The 21146-nt window shown below is 58.4% G+C and overlaps 1 protein-coding gene across 9 annotated transcripts; it reads left to right on the top strand.

The window, feature by feature from the left end:
- Positions 1–5388: 5388 nt before the first annotated feature.
- On the top strand, positions 5389–21146 carry UBTF (upstream binding transcription factor). 9 transcript variants are annotated; one of them, XM_028522032.2, is made up of 21 exons: positions 5487–5784; positions 8660–8784; positions 10237–10412; positions 10980–11063; positions 11161–11316; positions 13528–13592; positions 13862–13982; positions 14342–14452; positions 14795–14928; positions 15084–15225; positions 15516–15557; positions 15653–15766; positions 15860–16015; positions 16378–16533; positions 16638–16748; positions 17186–17274; positions 17373–17562; positions 18329–18376; positions 18471–18542; positions 18628–18771; positions 18876–20838. In XM_028522032.2, the coding sequence occupies exons 2-21, from the start codon at positions 8727–8729 to the stop codon at positions 18999–19001; spliced, it is 2295 nt and encodes a 764-aa protein (XP_028377833.1). In that variant the 5' UTR covers positions 5487–5784; positions 8660–8726; the 3' UTR covers positions 19002–20838. The 9 variants fall into 9 exon arrangements, with proteins under 9 accessions (XP_028377836.1, XP_028377833.1, XP_028377834.1 ...); XM_028522029.2 differs by lacking the exon at positions 5487–5784 and adding an exon at positions 6101–6237 and having other exon boundaries at positions 18876–19378; XM_028522030.2 differs by lacking the exon at positions 5487–5784 and adding an exon at positions 7386–7523 and having other exon boundaries at positions 18876–19378.

The following is a 21146-nucleotide window of genomic DNA, read 5'->3' as shown; positions in this document are numbered from 1 at the left end:
CCTGGGTTGTGGGCCAGGTCCCCAGCAAGGGGCACATGGGAGGCAACCACACATTGATGTTTCTCCCCCTTTGTTTCTCCTTCCCTTTCTATCTAAAAATAAATAAAATCTTTAAAACAAGGTATACATATGGCAACTAAGCAATGAAAAGATATTCAACATATAAGCCATCAAAGAATTACAAATTAAGACAGTGAGGTATCACTATACACTTATTTTTTTATATGCAACATTTTTGGCATATTATGCTTTTTATTTATTTTTTTATTAAAGATTTTATTTATTAATTTTTAGAGAGAAGGGAAGAGAAGGAGAGAGGGAGAGAAACATCAGTATGTGGTTGCCTCTCACAAACCCCGCACTGGGGACCTGGCCTGAAACCCAGGCATGAGCCCTGACTGGGAATTGAACCAGTGACCCTTTGGTTCTCAGGTCTGGACCCAGTCCACTGAGCCACACCAGCCAGGGCTACACACTTATTCTAATGGCCAAAATCCAAAAACACTGGCTACACCATTTGGCAATTAATGCTCAATATATTTATATCCTAGTCCAGGAATTCCACCCCTGGAAATATACCTAGAAGGAATGAACGCATACATGCACAAGAATGTGTGAAACAACTTTATTCATAATAGTAAAAAAAAAAAAAGGAAACAACACAAATGTCCATTAAAAATAGAAAGGGAGAAGAAAGGAGCTGAACCTAGATGTCCTGTCTGGGAGAGAACTTGGGCCGCCGAGATCGGGAGGCCGTGCTGGGCCGGCTTGGCTGGGCGTCCAGGCAGGTCTGAGGTTAGGACCTGTTTACACGCGGCAACGCGCACCTGGCGCGAGAACAACACCCTCCGCTATAGGGTCCTATGTTGTTGATTGGTGGAGGTTCTTTCCGCCTTTGTGAATTTTCACATATCTGTTACGATGCTGTGAAGATTAAAATTGATCCTGAATTAGGGAAAAAAAAAAGAAACTAAACATGAATAAAGTGTCCCTGGAATCAGAGTATGGGAAAATAAAGGATTCCACTTTTGAAGACTAGAAGAATATCTAAGGACCCAGTCCTGGGAAAGATCCTGACTTCCTCCAGGGCCGAAATCTAGAAATTCTGAAGGCTAAGACAGCCTGCCTATGCTGATTCATTTTTTTTTTTTTTAATAAAATGTTATCAACTGGCCCTGGCTGGTGTGGCTCCCTGGATTGACTGCTGGCCTGTGAACCAAAGGGTCGCCAATTCGATTCCCAGTTAGGGTACATGCCTGGGTTGTGGGCTAGGGTCCCAGTTGGGGGCACTGGAGAGGCAACCAATCGATGTTTCTCTCCCTCTCTTTCTCCCTCCCTTCCCCTCTCTCTAAAAACAAATAAATAAAAATTTTAAAAAATAATAAATAAATAAAATAAAATAAAATGTTATCGACTGAATTCCCACTGCATACTCCTATACAGTGGGAAGAAAACTCCAGACCTACAGAAGCCTGGATGTGAGTAATTTGATGACAGATAATCTTGATTAAAAAATCAAGTACATGCCTTGGCCGGTGTAGCTCAGTGGATTGAGCCCCGGCTGTGAACCAAAGTGTCAATGGTTGGATTCCCAGTCAGGGCACAGGCCTGGGTTGCAGGCCAGGTCCCCAGTAGGGGGCGTGTGAGAAGCAACCACACACTGGTATTTCTCTCCCTCTCTTTCTCCCTACCTTCCCCTCTCTCTAAATAAATAAAATCATAAAAAGGTTTTTTGCTTCCCAATTCTGCTATCTGCAAATGAAAGTAACAACATTAAGACCTGGCTGGTGTGGCTCTGTGGGTTGACCGCCAACATGCAAACCTAAAGGGTCAGAGGTTCAATTCCCTGATCAGGGAACATGCCTAGGTTGCGGACCAGGTCTCCAGTAGGGGGTACATGACAGACAACCACACATTGCTGTTTCTCTCCCTGTTCTTCTCCCTCCCTTCCCCTCTGTCTAAAAATAAATACAATATTTTTGTAATAAAAGAAAGTAACAATGTCAAACACATATATTTTATACCACTGAATAAAAATGTGAACACTGGGCCCAGGCTGGTGTGGCTCAGTGGATTGAGTGCCAACCTGTGAACCAAAGGGTTGCTGATTCGATTCTCAGTCAGGACACATGCCTGGGTTGTGGGCCAGGTCCCCAGTTAGGGGTGTGTGAGAGGCAACCACACATTGATGTTTCCCTCCCTCCCTTTCTCTAAAAATAAATAAATAAAATATTTTAAAAAATGTGAACACTGAAAAAAGCAATGGAAAGCATAAATAGTGGTATACTTCTATAATGGAATACTACATAGCAATGAAAAAGAATGAACTAGATGTAACATGATGTCTCAGACATAATGTTGAATGACAGATCAGATGTAAGAGTACACACAGTGTGATTCTATGCACATGGACGGTAAAAACAAGCTAAACTTCTTTATGGCAAATGAGCTCTGAATACTGATGACATTTGGAGAATATTGACTTTGTATCAAGCTTGCTAGATGCTAGAAATGTTCAATATCTTGATCAAGTGGTGGTTACATTATATATACATGAATGACATGTATGTTAATTCATCAAGCTGTACACTTAAGATGTGTATACTTATTTACCTATATCTACATCTGAATACTGGTACCTCAATTTCAAAAAAATAAAAATAATTAAGAGACAGTAGCTTCCCCTACCCCCCAAATAAAGAGACAGCAAGAAGTCTTTATGTCACTATCTTAAATAAAAATTAAAAAATAGGACATTTCAGCCCTGGCTGGTGTAGCTCAGTGGACTGAGTGAGGGCCTGTGAACCAAAGGGTCACCGGCTCTATTCCCATTCAGTGCACATGCCTGAGTTGCAGGCCAGGTCCCCGGTGGGGGGACGTGTGAGAGGCAACCACACATTGATGTTTCCCTCTCTTTCTCCTTCCCTTCCCCTTCTCTCTAAAAATCAATAAATAAATTCTTAAAAATAAAAAATAAAAACAGAACATTTCCAAACACATTAAAATACATAACTTTGAAAATAATATGTTCCGCTGTACACCATCTAAAGTTACTCCACGAACACTGGAAAAGACACTTTGGTTAACGCATTCCAGGCACACCAGGGGTTTTACGTGAGCTGGTGCCGGAATTCTGGCAACCCAGGGGAAGGCTGAGAGCCTGTACCTAGGATTATGCCTTGTCACCAGCCAAGGCTGGGGCTGTGGAATGCCGAGGCTCTGCTCCAAGCAAGGCACAGGGCAGAAAACTGGAAGGCACGGAAGAATGAATTGGGAGAGGAGGCAAAGAAAAAGGACCAAGGGCATATTCCCTCATGCTCTGGCCCAGAGCCCAAGTCCTAGACTTCTGACCTCACCAGAGACACAATAGATGTAAAACAAGCCAATCGCTTTCCAAGTGGGAAGAGTGCCAGCCATGATTTTTGCTGCCCAAGGAATGAAAAGTCAATAATAATCATTCTTATGCTTCATGTTCATCCTGTTTTATGCCAAAGCGCTTTACCAAAAGGCCCTTTGGCCCGGCCAAGAAGTTCAGGGCCAGAAGCCAGGACACCTGGACTCCAGATCTGTGTGTGGAAGACTTGAACATGTCTAGGGGTCAAAGTGTCTCCCCCTGTAATTGTGACAAGTGACATTGTGAAGATTTTTACAGTTTTTCCATATATCATTTTGCTTGACCCTCCAACCCTGGTGAGGAAAGCAAAGAACATGGTATTGCTCTTCCAGTCTGACAGAAAAGGAAACTGGAATCAGGTGAGGTTAAGGGACTTGATCAAAACTCACACTACTAGCAAGGGGGGGAAGCTGGGACGCTGGGACGCTGGGAAGCTGGGACTTCTCATTTCGAATCTTTTGTTGTTTCCCAGTCAAAACAAGACAGTCCCCATGAGATGGCCTGATCCTACATCGTGTACGTTCCAAGAGCAGAACTGGGTTTCTGGGGCTGAAACTTGTTTTAAAAAAAAAAAAAAATCCAGGCCTGGGGGGGGCGGGTAGCTAACAAAAATACGGAACGATGAGTCAAAAGTAAGTACAGGGCCTTGGAGCACCCTGCAAATGAGCTGCATTAGCATTAAGGTAAATCCGCCTCTCCTACAGGCCCGGCCCACTGAAAAAATCTGGACACACTGGATCTTGACAGGGTTTTTCTCCGTTTGTGAAACGTGGCAGACGTGAGCTGTGCAAGTCCTGGGAAAGGAATCTCATCTCTCCCAGGAGACAAGAGGAATTACAACAGCAGCGAGGCGGTTTTGTGAGCATGGAGAAAGCTGTGCGACAGGGGAGAGTCAAAGGGGCCGATGACCCAGCTGGCGGAGATGTGGGCAGGAGCAGTGCTGGTGTGGGAGGCCGGCGGCCTGGGAGCGGAAGCAATGGCTGCCCCCGGAGCGACGGCCGAAACCGCAGGCGCGCCTGTTTGGAGAAAGCGTTCTTTAGACTGTCTCCTGGCTCCCTGCGTCCCGATAAACCTTCCTCTCCACCGGGGAGCCTGAGACTACCACAGCCGACGGCAGTGGGCGGGTGGATCGTGGACCCCGCCCAGGGCTTTCGATACCCGGCCCGCAGGACGCTGGAGTGCGGGAGGCCTACGCGAAGCCTGCTCCGCTGCGGCTTGGGCGGAGAGGCCGGGATGCCAGGCTCCCCTCAAGGCTCCCCGCCACCGGTCGGGGTGGGGTGAAGGACGAGGTGGGGGCCGCGTCCGTGGCCTGCTTTCCCAGGGCTGGCCAAGCCTTTTTGACAAGCTGATTGCGTGACGGGGATTGGCTGATCCCCGCGTGACGCCGGTTAACAACAAAGGTGGAGTTGGAAGAAATTAGATTAAAGGAGAGAGAGAAAAAAAAATTAAAGGGGGAGCTGGAAGGGGACCGGAGGCAGAGACCGAGGGGGAGATGTGCGAAGCCTGGTCTCCTGGCTCCGACTTCGCCCGCGAAGGGAAGCCCCTTCCGAGAACCCACCGGGATTTTGCTCTCCACCCCTACCCCGGCCCAGCTAACGAAGCCTGGGTACGAGGGATGGCTGCCGCTTCTCGGGAAATTCCAACTCCCACTCTGACACCCCTTCATACGGCTCAGGGGGAGAACTTTTTGCTCGGACTCCTCGGATCCTACACCCGGCGGAGGTGAGGGGCACCGAGGACGATGAGAGGCTCGCTCCCAAACCCGGAAGGCCCTCCGGGGCACCGAGATCGGACGAAGCGGGGTGCTCCCCCGGTTTTTCCATGTGTTGCGAATCTAAGAGCTTCTTTCTTTCTTTCTTTTTGTAACACCCCCCTCCCTTTGCTCTCCTCCCCCACCCCCCCGCTTTGGCTTCAGGGTTGCAAAAGCAAAGAGCAATAAAAAAAAAAAAAAAACCGCGCACACACTCAGACACACACCAGTGGCGACAGGGGAGAGTTGGAAAGACGCAGGAGAGAAGCAGGAGGCAGGAGGCAGCGGGGAGGGAGCAATGGGAGCGGGAAGCAGGCAGGTTCCCTCGCAAATCCCCCTCCGGCCCCACATCGCCTCGTCAGCCCCGGCGGGGGAGCGAGGAGCTGGGCGAGCAGATGGAGTGGAGCTCGCTCTAGGCAGCGGGCTTGGCCGGAGAATGGAAGAGCCGCCAAGCGACCGGCTGATTGGAAGAGAAACGCAGAGCGATGGAGGCGGGGGTAGGAGGACGATTTCTCTGCGGGGACTGGCGGCAGCGTATACGCCCGGGTCGGGCGCTGCAGAGCTTGGCTAGCTTTCAACCCGCGCTCGCCGGCTCCAGCCCCGCGAGCCCCCACCCCCAGCCCTCCCGACGGCTCCGCAGGTGAGTGCGAGCTGGGGGCAAAAAACCCAAAAGTCTCAACACGCCCGCCCTGCCAAAAGAAAAAAAAAAAAGGAAAAGAAAAGCATTTTTCTTTTTATTTATTTTCGTGCGGCCCCCAGCGCGGTGGGAGGGAAAGGGTGAGGCTGAGCCTCTCGGAGGAGGCGGAGGGGCCAGGCGAGGCCAGGGTGGCCCGGGAGGCGGTGGCGCCGAGGCGGTTCTGACGGTCGAGCGCTCGGAGCGGCGCCGCGCTGCGCCGAGGCGGGCGGGCGGGCGGAGCGGGGCGGGCGGAGCGCGGCGCGTGGGGCTCGCCATTAGCCGTCGCTCCGCTTCGCCATCTCGGGCTTTGTCTGGCAACTCGCTGCCCCAGCATCGGCTGCGGCTGAGCTGCGGCTCGGCTCTTCGGCCTGCCGCACCCCTAGGTGCCCCTGGCCCGCGCTCTCATTCACACGCTCGGTAAGTGAACCCCGGTGCCGTGGATTTCGGGGGAGAGGGGTTACTGCGAGTGGCAGCGGCGCCGATCTCCATGCGCCCGGGCAGGCCTGGGGAGACATGCCGGGCTGGATTGAACCGGCTCCCAGAGAGGCTCCTCTGCCGGAGCCCGTCTTTTCCTCGCCCTTTGTAGGGTGTAAGAAGCAAAGGAGGTTTTTTTTTTTTCCTTTTAATTTACAGGAAGAGCCTTTTGTAGGATTTTGGTTGGTGGTTGTTTTTTTAAAAATAAAGTTTCGGGTGTGCGTTGCTCGGCAGAGAGGGAACCGCGAGGAAAGCGCCGAAGCCTGGCGCCGCGATTGGCATGCGTGCGCCCCAAGCTGGTGGCCACGCTCCGGGGGTGAGGGTGGGCGCGGACTGCCCGCTCCGGGAGGCAGGAGAAGGGAGCGGATGAGGGCTGGCGTGGAAGCCAGAATCTGAGCTGAGAGGACTTGGGGGAGAGCCCCGGGCACCCCGTAAGCCTCCCCGGCCGCCGGGGGGCCCTCCAGGCACCCTCTCTGCGGCCGCGCCTCGCCGCATGCCTCCCTTGCCGGCCGAGCATGCCAGTTCCCCCGCGGGTCTGGCGAGGTCGCTCTCCGCGCCCACCCCGGCTCCGAGCTCCGCCGCCATCCGGGCGGCTGCGTGTCTCCCTGCCTCGGCCCCCCCTCCCCGGCGGCGGCGGCAGCAGCAGCCGCCGCCACCACCACCACCCCTCCCCTCCTTCCTTCCCTCCGCCTCGGCCGCCCGGGTCCCCCCAGCTCCCGCCCCTCCTCCCAGCTGCCCCCCGCGGAGCCCGCCCGGGCAGGCTGTGGGAGGGAGCGGAGCCGGCGAGGCGGGCGGGCTGGCGCTCGCTCCCCGGGGGTCGGTGTGCGCTCCACGGGGAAGGACGCGCTAGCTGCCCCGCTTCTCCCGCCCCCCTCCCGCTCCTCCTCCTCCCTCCTCCTCCCCGCTCCGGCGGCGGAGGCTGCGGCGGCGGCGGGGGGTGTGCGAACTGAGGCCGGGGCCGGCGGGCGGGCGGCGGGCGGGCTGCCTGCAGGCGGAGGGCGCTGTGCTTTGTGCTTTTCGCCGCGAGGAGCAGCAGGCAGCAGCCACAGCCGCCGCCACAGCAGCAGCAGCAGCCGCCGCCCCAGCGCCGCCGCCGCGCCCGGAGGAGGAGCCGCTGCCACCGCGGGAGGGAGCTGCGGCTGTGCCCGGCCGAGCGGGGGAGGGCGCCGCCGCTCAGAACCGGGGAGGGAGCCGCCGGAGCGGGAAGCCCGGACGCCGCGCTGCGCCGGGTAACCGCGGCTTGGGACGCATCCGCGATCAGGGCCGGGCAGCAGGGAGCGAACAGCGGATGAGGTGGATGCCCGGAGCGACCTCCGGGCCGAGGACTGGGCGGGGGAGGACCAGGGCACTGGAGAGGACGCTGAGAACCGGGGGAGGGGAGGGCAGGAAGCGAGGCCGGAGCCGAGCCCGGGCCGCGATCGGAGGAGGCCGCGCTTCTCCGAGCCGGCAGGCGCAGTTCTCGCCGGCCGCCGGAGGGGGCGGCGGGGCCGGTGAGCGCTGCGCCCCCGCCTCCGGGCCGCCGTCCTCCCGCCCTCTCCTTGGCTCCGCTCCCCGGAGGCCGGGGCGGGGGCGCCGGCGGGGCTGGGCCGCAAGCTTGGGGGAGGAGGCGGCGGTTCCCGCCGTGGTCGCGCCTCTGCGCCGGGTTCCTCCTTGCGCGTCGGGGTGGCTGGGCGGTGGCGGCCCCTCTGGCCGGGGTGGGTGGCTCGGGGGCGGGGGGCAGGCCGCTTTTCTCCGGCTGCTTGCCTGCCCAGCCGGGCAGGGACGGCGTCAGGAGCCCGAAGGGGGGGGCGGCGGGAATCCGGATCCGGTCCCCGGGGGCGGTGCGGCCGCTGCGCTCCGAGGCCGGCGGCGGCTGCGCTGCGTCCGGGTCCCCGCCGGGTTGCGGAGGCGGGGGGAACCGGCCGCGGGGGGAGGCGGGAGGAGGAGACTGCGGCGCGTGCCCGCTTCCGCGGCGGCGCGCGCCCTTTACCCGCCCTTCCTCCTCCCCCGCCCTCTAGCCTGGGGCCTCCCCCAGGCGGGCGCAAAGGGGAGGAGGAGGGTTTTTTTTTTTTTTTTTTTTTGGCTGGGGTGGGGGAAGGAGAGCGGAGGGCGGGCGCTAGCTGCACGCGGTAGCTGGGAGCAGTCTCTCGCGTGGGCAGGGGAGGGCGCAAGCCGCCAAGCCGGGCTGCAAGGGCCAGGGGGGGGAAGGGGTTAGAAGGAAAAGGAGGGGAGTTGTTTCACACCCACCCTCCCATGAAATCTACTAGGGTCCTGACAGGGTCTCTCTGCGAGTGGGGACTTTTGCCCCCTCCCCTCTGGGGGGGGAGGAATAGAAACTCTTTCACCTCTCTGCTTGCCTGAGTAGAGACTGGTATCTCTTCTAAAGGGTGAGGTGGCTTTGAACCCGGGTGTCCCGGCCAGCGTGAACGAGGAAGTGGCTGGACGGGTGGAGAATGAACGGAGAAGCTGACTGCCCCACAGACCTGGAAATGGCCGCCCCCAAAGGCCAAGGTAGGAGCCCCCACTCTCAGCCCTCTTTAACTTAAATTTTCTTTCCCACATGGCTGTCTGCAGGACCCACTCCCCTTCTAAAGGGTTTCCTCCAGTCTGCATTCTCTGGGGGAGGGTGCCTTTAAGAATCAAGCATCCCTCACACTGGGGGGTTGGCTCGATCCAAATTATTAGGCCTTGTAGATTTCACATTCCATTCCCCACTGCATGAGAGAGAGAGGAGGCCCCTGCAAGCCTTCTTTCTGAGGTTCCCAGTCAGCCCCCCCCGGGTGTCTCCTCCCCCAGTGTCCTGAAATGGGAGGAAGGATGAGAAATGTGGAGGAAGCAGGAGAAGAGATGGGTTGGGAAGGATTTTTCAGAGGTTTTTATTACTAAGAGGACAAGGTGTTTGGTGAGATAGTTGGAAAGTGTTTATCGGTGGTTTGAGATCACAAGCCAAAGGAGTTTTGTACATAACTAGACCCTACGCCACCCAGCAGGGATCCAGAGAGGATGCGGGCAGGGGTAGGATGAAGCAGAGCATCTGGCAAGGCCTGTGGGCCATTGAAGAGAGAGAGGATGATGGGTTTCTGTGACCTGCCCTACGGAAACCCTGGCCCAGGTTACCAGATGTAAATGCAAATGAGGAGCCCTTCTGACTGCTGGCCTTGGAGAGCTGTTTTCTCGGCTCCCCTTCCGAGCTAGTCGCCCTCCAGAGACTCCTCCCTGGAGCTGCGTTTCCGTGGCTGGAAGGAGCTGGTCCAGGCCACCTTTTTTTGTTTGGATGGGGAATCGGGTGGAGAAGACAACTCAGAATTCTGGGGGTTCTCCCTGGAGCAGGGCCCCGAGAGCTTCTGCCCACCTGCCTAGCCTTACAGCTTCCCTGTACAGAAATGAAAGAACCATTTCTATTAAATTTTACTTCCGTGCCCCAAATGCTCCTCTGGTCTTCCTCAAGGGGCCAGGAGAGAGCTGGAACACCCATGTCTGTAATGTTAGTTTAGCTTTCAGCTGTGCTGGAGAGCAACATCTACCTTGGTTCTCCTTACAGCCCACAACCCATCCTCAGTTGTTGAACACTTAGGGTATCTACCTCCAACTTAGGCTTGAACTTGGCGACACATTTAGGAATGTTGCCTCCAGTGCTTCCCGCCCTTCCCTGATAAGCTAGCTGCCTTCCCACGGGGCCCCAAATCGCAGAAGCTTCATTTCTTCCCCTTCCCTGTAGTAAATAGTACCTCACCATCAAGCCTGGCTTTCTAGGTACGATACTGTCCAGGCTGCAGTCCCTGCCGTAAATCATAAGGCCACCATTTCTCCTTAGGGTTAGGCCGTGTTTCATTGGTGTCTTTAGGTGGGAGGTAACCAGGGACTGGGGTGCTCTGGGGAGGAAGGGTTGAGCACAGAGGGACTGGGGAACAGACGGAGCGGTAGAAAGAGCCAGGCGCGATCGTCTTTCTTACCCGTCCCCAGACCGCTGGTCCCAGGAAGACATGCTGACTTTGCTCGAATGCATGAAGAACAACCTGCCGTCCAATGATAGCTCCAAGTTCAAAACCACTGAGTCACACATGGACTGGGAAAAAGTAGCATTTAAAGACTTTTCCGGAGACATGTGCAAGCTCAAATGGGTGGAGATTTCTAATGAGGTAACTGGCACCCCCCCACCCCCCTTCCTGACACTTAGGAACTCACCTCTCCACGGATCCCTGTCTTAACCTTCCTGGTGGGGGAGATGAAACAGAAGTCTATAAACAGGAAGAAAGAGCCCGGGCGAGGTGCTCATGTGGTCGCTTTTGTGCATTTTTGGAGGTGGCACGGTTGACAGCACTGGCCTAGAGTTCTCAGTTCTGCCACTTTCTAGCTCTGTGGCCTTGAACCCTTACCATCTTGGAGCTCCTGTCGCCTGAGCTGTTCTGGGGATTGAATGAGGTGCTGGCATGGACAACCACATCGAGGTCAGGGGGTCACCCTGCTGCCGTCCTTTGGTGTGTCTGGCTGCCTGGGCCTCTGCAGTAGGCGCGGGCCAGCGGCTGGGCGTCCGCCCGGATGTCGGGGGCTCCCTCAGGGGTGTGGCTGTTGGCCTCTACCCTTCTCTTCCAACACATTCAGTCTAGTGGGAAGTCGAGGAGACCCGTTGGCAAGTGGGGGTCTGCTCCCAGGTCGTGTCCCCTGTCCTGAACTTTCCCTTCCGCTCACCTCCCTTCTCCCTCCAGGTGCGAAAGTTCCGCACGTTGACAGAATTGATCCTCGATGCTCAGGAACATGTCAAAAATCCGTACAAAGGCAAAAAACTCAAGGTGAGTTTCCAGGAGGAGGAGCACGCAGGGCAGGAAAGGACCGGTCCAAAGAATGGATGCCATTTGACCTTTACCGTATCCTTGCCCCTCCTTCCAGAAACACCCGGACTTCCCAAAGAAGCCCCTGACCCCTTATTTCCGCTTCTTCATGGAGAAGCGGGCCAAGTATGCGAAACTTCACCCTGAGATGAGCAACCTGGACCTGACCAAGATTCTGTCCAAGAAATACAAGGAACTGCCCGAGAAGAAGAAGGTGGGGGGAGGGGGGCTTCAGGTGGGGGGAGGGGAAGGCTGGGACCAGCTGGCGTCGTGTGGGTCAGCTCTTGGGGGCAGGGGAGGGGGCTCAGACGGAGGGACTTGGCATCAGGGACGTGAGTGGGTCAGCAGAGCGGAGTAGGGTCTGGGGCAGCCACACTCCCAGGTCTGCACCCCATCAACTACAGGCACTGTCCCGGTGGAGCCCAGGCTGAGGCCGGCAGGTGCTGGGACCAACCACAGCCCTCAGGGCTCTTTTACACAGTCCCGCCCCCACAGACCGACCTCACTGTGAGGCCTGCGCAGCGTAAAGGCAACCCCAGGAGAACAGGGTATCCCAATTTTGTGAGCAAGGAACTGGGGTGCAAGAGGGTATCTTGTCTCGGGTCGCACAACTAAGATGCCAGAGCAGGACTCGGGTGTAGTGCCCTGGACTCCCTACCCCGTGCTCTTATCACTGCTACGTTTACGTTTAGTTTAGGTGGGCTTCCCCCCCCGCACATGTGCGCCCGAGGATACACATCATCCCTGGTGGCCTTGTGCTATTTCAGACCTTTGGAGGCTGTTAACCTCGCTCGGAGGTCGCCCTAGCCTCCCAGGCAGGGACGGATAGTCAAGTACAGTGAGGTCCAGCAGTCCCTCAAAGAGATAGGCAGCAGAGCCCTGGAGGAGCCTGCAGCCGGGACTCAAGGGAGATGGGGTCGGGAGAGAGATGGACACAAGGACGAGATGCTAGGTGGCGGACCTGGAGCCAGGGAGAGGCGATGAGGGACCGCAGAAGCAATGAGACGACAGAGTTGTCTACAGCCAGTTCTCTGGAGGTGGCGCCGGCTGCTGCCCTGTGAGTGGCCCTTGGCGTGGGTGGTACACCCTGGTTGCAGGCTCAGCTGGGTTAAAACCAGGCATCTGCAACTGCTGCCCAAGCCGAGCAGGAGCCTGAATTGCTGGAGCTACTCTGACCCTTTAATGAGGCTATTGAAGAACTGGATATACAAACGACACCCGGTCACCCGTGGGATGGGAGAGAGAGGCAGAGAGTTGACCGGGGAGGGGCAGAAGGAACTGTGGTAGGGTAGGCGGTGTGCTGGCTTAGGGGACGTGAGATTTGGGCCTGTCGTGACTCCCACCCAGTCACCGTGACCTTCGGTAAGTCACCTGCTCTGGTCCCGGTCTGATCGGACTGAGGAGGTGTGGAGGCTGAGCCTGCGCCCTGCGGTGCCTTTCAGCTCCAAGGGTAGCGCTGTGTGCGAGGGGGGCTGAGGCCGGGGCCGAGCAGGCTGAGCTCTGCTTCCAGTTTTCTGCGGGACCCTTAGGGGAAAGGGGGCCTTTCTCCCTGCGCCGGTGTCTCTTCTGTGAGAGGAAGGGGTTGGGCACCGTCACCGCGAGCCCCGGCCCCTTCCAGGGCTGCCCGTGAATCTAGGAGAGGCAGGTGCTGAGCGCGAGTCGGGACGGGCGGTGGGTGAGGAAGGAAAGGACACTGGGCAGGAAGCAGAGAGGCTGGGAAGAGGTAGGAGAGATGGAGGGAGGAGTTGGGTGGTGATTAGAGGGAAGAACCAGACGAATGGAAGGGGCAGAGGGGACGCGATGGCTGAGGAGTGCAGGGGGCTGGTGTCGGAATTTTGAAGGACAGCCAGGGACCCGGACGTGGTAGATGGGGGGAAATGTCCCACTTCAGGAGACAGCCATTAGGATAGGACTTGCATTGGAAGAATTCACTGTGGGGTCCCTTCAACACCCCAGTCACGCCTTGGAGGCAGGACTCGGCCTGTCCCCGGCCCTGTGGGCCACCTCTTAGAGGGCAGGCCCATATCACCTGCCACAGACATTGGAGGAGGGGGTGATGGGGGCCAGTCCTGCGCCTCCTGAATTTTCATTGAGTTGTGAGGTCTGGGGGGAGTCCCAGCCCTGTCACTGTGTCCTGTGTGGCTGGGTAATGTCACATCCCCACTCTAGGGCTCTCTTCCTATCTTAAAAGGTGGGAATAGGGCGTAGGATGTGTTTCCGGAGACTCCTGGAGCTCCCGCTAACCTGAGTCACCGTCGAGCCCCACCCACTGGAAGGCAGGCCAGCCTCCCTAGCCTATGCCTGCGCCGTCTTCCGTCCATCCATGTCACCAGCTGGGAGGCAGAGTAGCTAGCAAGGAGGACACGGTGGCTTTTGTAGCTCTGGCCTTGGGTTGTTGGTGACCCCATCCCCTCCTCCCCCCCAGATGAAATATATTCAGGACTTCCAGAGGGAGAAACAGGAGTTCGAGCGAAACCTGGCCCGGTTCAGGTAAGGCAGTGGAGCCCAGCGGAGGGCCACAGGGCACTGGGTGTGGCAGGACAGGGTAGCACCGACCGGAGCTGTGAGGCACGGCAGGTGGATGGGTCCTGTGTAAGCCCTAGCGGGCCGGGCTCAAGGGCAGGGACAGTCAGGCAGCCGCTGTCCCACTAGTCCCCAACTGACGGGCCCAGGAGCCTTGGCGGGTGGGGCAGCTAGCTGGGTCTGCCCTGACAGGCTCTTCACCGCCTGCTGACTGTCGCTCCTCACACCCTGGCTAGGGAGGATCACCCCGATTTAATCCAGAATGCGAAGAAGTCTGACATCCCCGAGAAGCCCAAAACCCCCCAGCAGCTGTGGTACACCCACGAGAAGAAGGTGTATCTCAAAGTGCGGCCAGATGTGAGTGCCTGGCCAAGGGGTGGGGGCAGAGGGCACGTGGCGGGGGCAAGGGGGGAGCCGCATCAGGTCGGCTGGGCATGGAGCAGGAGAGGAGGCCCCTCCCCAGGGGTGGGCTGCATGGACAGGGCCTGGGCCAGCTGGCGTGCAAGCGTGTGCGTGCGTGTGTGTGTCTGAGCCTGCCCTTGCACCCAGGCGGGGACCCCCCCGCCTCTCTGCCTTCCCCTCCTGGCCTGTGGGGGACACTCCTGTGACCTCCTGTGGCCTGAGGGGGCGGGGGCCTCTGTGCCCCCCACCCCCCAACCCCTCCCTTCCCCCTGCTCCTGGCTGCCTGTGTGTGTCTGACGGCTTTTGGTTTGCAGGCCACTACGAAGGAGGTGAAGGACTCCCTGGGGAAGCAGTGGTCTCAGCTCTCGGACAAAAAGAGGCTGAAATGGATTCATAAGGCCCTGGAGCAGCGGAAGGAGTACGAGGTTAGGCTTCCGCTGCGCTCCTCCCCATCCGGCTCTTCATGAGCCTCTGCCCTCTGACTCCGTGGCCTCCGCACTCCGCAGGAGGCAGTCACCCCCCATCCCTCCACTGAGGCAGGGGCCTTTTGGGCCCCTCACCTCTGCCCCTACCTCTCCCGTGTCCCCCCTCCCCCACCAGGAGATCTCAGGCTAGGGCAGGGCAGGGCACTTCTCGTGTGACACAGCAGACACACGGCCACCCCCCAGCTTCGCTCCCTGCCTCCCCTTCCCAGCGGCTCTCCCCCCTTCCTGGCCCCGGCTAACCCCACACCCCGTTGCCCTCCGTCCCCCCACCTCACTCTGCAGGAGATTATGCGTGACTATATCCAGAAGCACCCCGAGCTGAACATCAGCGAGGAGGGCATCACCAAGTCCACCCTCACCAAGGCCGAACGCCAGCTCAAGGACAAGTTTGATGGGCGACCCACCAAGCCACCTCCGTGAGCGCTGCCCTGGGGTGGGTGGGCGAGTGGGCAGGAGGAGAGCCAGCCAGCTGGTGAGGGACCTCGGCCCAGGTGCTGGGAGTGAGGAGGCTGCCGCCCTGGGCCACCCCGTCACTCACGGGGACGCTCTCCCATTTCTGCGGTCCTGATAGGAACAGCTATTCGCTGTACTGCGCGGAGCTGATGGCCAACATGAAGGACGTGCCCAGCACGGAGCGCATGGTGCTGTGCAGCCAGCAATGGAAGCTGCTCTCCCAGAAGGAGAAGGACGCCTACCACAAGAAGTGCGACCAGGTGAGCTGCGGCGGGAACTACCCCTGGAGAGGGAGGGCCGCTGGGGACCCTTGGGGGACTGGAGCACGGGGTCTGGCCCCTTGGGCATCTCCTTCGAGCGCGGTGCTGTGCTGGGTCCAACGTCTGGGTAAATCAGCAGATAAAACGTCAGGCCTTCTGCCGGCCATCCGTGGGGGGAGACGGGCCCCCGGCCCGGCTCTGGAAGGCTCGCTGAGGGCTCCTGTTCCCGAGCACAGGGGGCTCCATGCACCTGCCCCCAGACTGACCCTGACTCCCCTTCCTTCCCCCAGAAAAAGAAAGATTATGAGGTGGAACTGCTCCGTTTTCTGGAGGTGAGTGGGTGAGGCAGTGGGCAGAGCCAGGAAGCCTTGGGATTGGTGGCAGGGCCCGGCCTGCAGCCCCATGCCGCCTCTTCTCCCCCCGCCAGAGCTTGCCAGAGGAGGAGCAGCAGCGGGTCCTGGGGGAAGAAAAGATGTTGAACATCAACAAGAAGCAAACCACCAGCCCAGCCTCCAAGAAGCCCTCCCAGGAAGGGGGCAAGGTGGGCAGGGAGCGCCTCTGAGTGGGTGGGGGTGGGGAAGGCGGGCTCCCTGTCGACACTCGGCAGGCTCTGACCTCTCCTGCACGTCTACAGGGCAGCTCAGAGAAGCCGAAGAGGCCGGTGTCAGCCATGTTCATCTTCTCCGAGGAGAAGCGGCGGCAGCTGCAGGAGGAACGGCCAGAGCTCTCTGAAAGCGAGCTGACCCGCCTGCTGGCCCGCATGTGGAACGACTTGTCAGAGAAGAAGAAGGTCAGGCTGGCCAGACCGGGGTCCTGGCTGTGCGTCTGAGCTGTGGGCCGCTGCTTCCCAAAGGGCTGGCCGTGCCTCCACCCCTGCCCTGTGTGGGCCACGCTGGTGCCTGGGCTCAGATGCTGGGGCTGGGAGCCCAGCAAGCCGGAAGGCGGGAAGCTGTCAGCCAGCTGAGGGCTGTTGGCTCCCTGGGGAGCAGCGCGGGTGGGCGGGGCTGCGCCTGGGGCTGGAGGAGTCTTGCACCAGCCCGCTCTGCTCCGCTCTTCCCACCCTCGCAGCGTGGGGAGCCTTCAGCGGCTGGATGGGGAACGCGCGCCCCCTGGGGGTGGCCGGGAGGCTGACGCCTGGTGCCTTGTCTGCAGGCCAAGTACAAGGCCCGGGAAGCCGCGTTGAAGGCTCAGTCGGAGAGGAAGCCGGGCGGGGAGCGCGAGGAACGGGGCAAACTTCCTGAGTCACCCAAGAGAGCGGAGGAGATCTGGCAGCAAAGCGTCATCGGTGACTACCTGGCCCGCTTTAAGGTAGCGGGGAGTGGGAAAGGGGTGGTTCCGCAGTCCATCCACACGGGCCTTCTCCGGCCCCAGGTGACGCTCCTCCCACGGCTGACACGCCCGTCTCTTCCCAGAATGATCGGGGGAAGGCCTTAAAAGCCATGGAGATGACCTGGAACAACATGGAAAAGAAGGAGAAACTCATGTGGATTAAGAAGGCGGCTGAAGACCAAAAACGATACGAGGTGGGACGGGCTGCTGGTTAGTGTGGTGCGGCGGGGTGGGGCGGGGCGGGGCGGGGCGGAGCTGGGGCCAGCTCCCTCCACTTAGAACTTGGGAGCCCCCTCGTGGGTGTGCGGCTTTCTTCCCTGCATGGGGCTTGGAGCCGGAAGTCCCAGCCTTGGCTGTGTGACCCCGAAAAAGTCTCCTGACATCCCTCTCTGAGCCTCTGTCACACGTCAGCAAGTAGATGTGACGTTTGTGACTGTGAAAGCACTTTCGAATAGCAGTGCCCGACACAGGTGTGAATTGTTGAGAAGTTGCTCCCTGCCTCGTTGTCCTCCTCCTCCTCCCTGGCACGTGAACAGAGGGCCCGCTGCGGCAGTGACAGCATGGGGCCAGTTGGGGAGCATGTTGGGAGGTGGAGACAGGGTGGGTGTGACCTTCCCGGCTTTCCCCACAGAGAGAGCTGAGTGAGATGCGGGCACCCCCAGCTGCTGCGAACTCATCCAAGAAGATGAAGTTCCAGGGAGAACCCAAGAAGCCTCCCATGTGAGCCTGGAGCCCACCCTGGGGGTGAGGAGGGGAGGGGATGGGGCGGCTTAGATGGGATCCTGACCCCGCGCCCCGGTACCACCCCCGCCTCCCAGGAACGGTTACCAGAAGTTCTCCCAGGAGCTGCTGTCCAACGGGGAGCTGAACCACCTGCCACTGAAGGAGCGCATGGTGGAGATCGGCAGCCGCTGGCAGCGCATCTCCCAGAGCCAGAAGGAGCACTACAAAAAGCTGGCCGAGGAGCAGCAGAAGCAGTACAAAGTGCACCTGGACCTCTGGGTCAAGGTGAGAGGGCAGGGGACCCCAGGAAGGGGCAGGCGTCACGCTGGCTGGTCCGCATTCATGGTTTCACTCAGTGTCTCAGCAATCCTGAAGGGTGACGGTTTCTACCAAAGACAAGGGGACCAAGGTTCAGGGGAGGTTAAGTAACTTATCCAGGGTTACACAGCTAGTTAAGTCGAAACACCCAAATCAGAGTGCCTTTTCCTTCCCAGTTGGGACCGAGGGACCCCTCCTGGATTCTGCCTTGGCCCCCTTCTGTGCCTTGGCTTAGCGGTCAGATCTGTAAAATGGAGTCACTTATGCCCCCCCACCAGCCATCCAGACAGGTCGGCCGATGACCCAGGGAAGCAGCGGGCTTTTGGTATTCCAGAAGCTTGGTGAGCCCCAGACAGCCTCGTCAGTGGCTCCAGGCTTGGTGTTGGGGTGGCAGTGATGCCGCCTGGCTTTGGGGCAGGGGGTGTCGTCATGGGGACTTTTGTGAGCTGGGGAAGGCCCTGACTGTGGAGTTTTCATTTGAGTAAAATAATAGGGAGGACATGAACAATAAGTCTTGCGACGGGGTACGCCGGAAGAATTCAGGGCATCCTAAGTAGAAATAGTGGAGCGTGGTCCTCAGGGGCCAGGGTTTCTCTGCAGAGACCCAAGGTGGAGGGAGACCGGGGAAGGTATGACAACGGGCAGTGATGACCGCTGGGCCCGCTGCCTGGCCCCTGGTCGGCAGTAGTTAGGGTGGTGTTCCGGCCCTCACCTCCTCCTTTGTCTCCCCCAGAGTCTGTCTCCCCAAGACCGTGCAGCCTATAAAGAGTACATCTCCAACGTAAGTCTGGGGGCAGGATGGCGCTGGGGGTCAGGGGCGATGGGGTGCGTCTGCGACTCCCGGGCTCTCCCTCCTGTCTGCGTCTCTCCTGCAGAAACGTAAGAGCATGACCAAGCTGCGAGGCCCCAACCCCAAGTCCAGCCGGACTACCCTGCAGTCCAAATCCGTAAGGAGTCCTTCCCGAGGGGCGGGGGTCCTCGGTGCCTGCAGGGGTGTGACCCAGACCCCTGATGCCCCCCTGCCCCTCCCAGGAGTCCGAGGAGGATGAGGACGAGGACGAGGATGAAGAGGACGACGACGAGGAAGACGACGACGACGAGAACGGGGACTCGTCGGAGGATGGCGGGGACTCCTCGGAGTCCAGCAGCGAGGACGAGAGCGAGGAGGGAGACGAGGTGGGGAGGGCGGGCGTGACGGGGAGGGGAGGGCCGGGCCGGGCCGGCGGGGGCCCTGCCAGGACGGCCGCCTGGTGATGGCGCGGTTCTCACCCCCTCCCCAGAACGAGGAGGATGACGAGGATGAGGATGACGACGAGGACGATGACGAGGACGAAGACAACGAGTCCGAGGGCAGCAGCTCCAGCTCCTCCTCCTCGGGGGACACCTCAGACTCGGACTCCAACTGAGACTCGGCCCCACCCGGGGCTCTCCTCTCCAACTGACCGCCTTTGTTTCTCCCCTTTGTTCTGTCCCCTGCCCTCCCCCACTTTTTTCTTTCTTTCTTTCTTTTTTAAACAAAATACGGTGGGGGGAGGGGCCGGAGGAGCCCAGGCCCGCACTCTGCAGCCTCAGAGACATCAGCCCTGGGGACCTCCAGCGAGTGCCACCATCAGACTGAGCCGCCACTGGACTGGACCGTCCTCCCCCCCTTCTGCACTTGCGGTTCCGGCATGGACAATGGACCTGGGAGTGGGGTGGGGGTCCCAAAGAGTTCAGTGAGGCCCTCTACCCCTGCAGCCCAACCTAACGGGGGGGTGGGAGCTTGGGGGAGGACCCCTCCCTTCCCAGAGGGGCTTGCTGCCTGGATACCTACTTGGAACTGGAGGCAGGAAACATGGGGAAAGGAGGGCAGGTGCCTAAGAGAAAACAGGCACCGCCCCGTAGCCCTCTCCCCTGCCCCCTGCAGGAAGGAGTTACCTGGACCCACTCGTGGGGGGAGGGGCAGAGGTGTTTTTTATATATGTGTATATATTTTTTTTTAAGCTCTGAGCTGTCAACGAGACGTTTCCTACCGATCTCGGCTGCCGTCTCTGTTGTCATTTCTGGGAGAGGGAGGGTTTAGGGGGGTAGGTTTGGGACTTTTTAAAAACTTGATACGTATGGAAAAGTGTGTGTGTGCGTGCGCGTGTCCTGTACATAGCATGGGTGCACCTGTGGATGTGTGCAAAGGCACATGAATAAGTGTGTGTGTGTGCGCGCAAGAGAGGGGGGGAGCCCATGTCAGTCCGTGAATCTGGTAAAAGGGTTGGTGAGGGCCAGGGAGACGTTGACCCTGGTGGGGAAGGCTGAGGCTGGGAAGGCTGGGATGGATGGCCCCTTTCTCCACATCCTCTGCTTTGCCTAATCTCTTGATTCAATTTGGGGGGGAGGTGCTGAAGCCACTCTGATGCTTCCTACCAGTTTCCCTCTGCCGGGGCCGTATGACCGAGCTGCTGCTGGTCTCCGATATCCAGTAGGACTGCGGGGAGGGGGACAGACCAGGCGAAATGTAAAGCTTGTGTTTGGTGGGAACGGCCTCCCACGTTCATCCGGGGGGTCGCCTGGCCACCCAAGGCTCAGAACCTGGGCTTCAAGAGATGTCTTGCAAGTTCTTATCCCTCTTGCCTTTCCTGAGCATCCTCCAGCTCCCCTGCCCCCATTTCCTTTGATTTCTCAGGTCTGCTCCCTTCCACCCCCCAGACCCACAGCTGGGGGAGAGGGCTGCAAAAGCTGGTTTTGCAGCTCTCTCTGTGATCCCTCCCAGCCGCCCTGAGATTTTTGGCACCCTGATTCCTAGACTTTTAAGCCAAGCCACCTTGTCTTGTGGATTTAATTTTTGTTTTGTTTTTGATTAAATTTTGGCTTTTTCCCCCCTCCCAATCATGTCACTGACCTATTTCATGGGGGCTCTGTGCTTTTCCACCTCCCCCGTCTGAGTGAAAGCCAAGAGATGGGGGAAGAGCGGGAAGCCCGCCTAGGAGTCGGGGTAGGAGAGGTAGATCCTGCTCCCAAAGGCAGGCGAACACTCTGCCTTGGATGTGGTGCTGGGGGTTGGGGGAGCGCGGGAGGGACACTCCCCACTCCCGCTGCCCTCCCTTTGTCCCTATCCTGGAATTAGGCACAGGGGTTCATAGGTTCTATTTCTTACCTAGAGCCCCTGCAAAGAACCCCATGCCCTGTTTGAATGCCCCTGAGCTGTTGTGTTTTAGTGGAACGTGATTTCATCTAAAAGCAACCTCAAAGGGGGCGCTTTTTTTCCCCGTTTTAAAAATTGAAATTCAATTCTTACAGTACAAACAGGGCTGTGGGGATGGGGGTGTTGGTGCTGTAAGAGGTCACTCTTGAGTGCATTTTGGCACTGGGTCGGGATGGCTGGGGTGGGAGGACTCCTGCCCCGCCCCCCCCCCTTTTTTTTCTAATATTTAAGGAGTGTTTTTGTAGGTTTCAACAACAACCACAACTTGAATTTGTATCATGGGAGGGGGGAGTGGCTTAGAGGTGTCTGCCTAAGCTTAAAGCCAACTGTGGAAGTTTTGTTTTCCCTTTTTTTGTACAATAAAGTGAAAAACAAA

Source organism: Phyllostomus discolor, chromosome 8 (genome assembly GCF_004126475.2).
Source record: "Phyllostomus discolor isolate MPI-MPIP mPhyDis1 chromosome 8, mPhyDis1.pri.v3, whole genome shotgun sequence".
Lineage (NCBI taxonomy): Eukaryota > Metazoa > Chordata > Mammalia > Chiroptera > Phyllostomidae > Phyllostomus > Phyllostomus discolor.
This window is presented reverse-complemented; position numbering and strand designations above follow the sequence as displayed.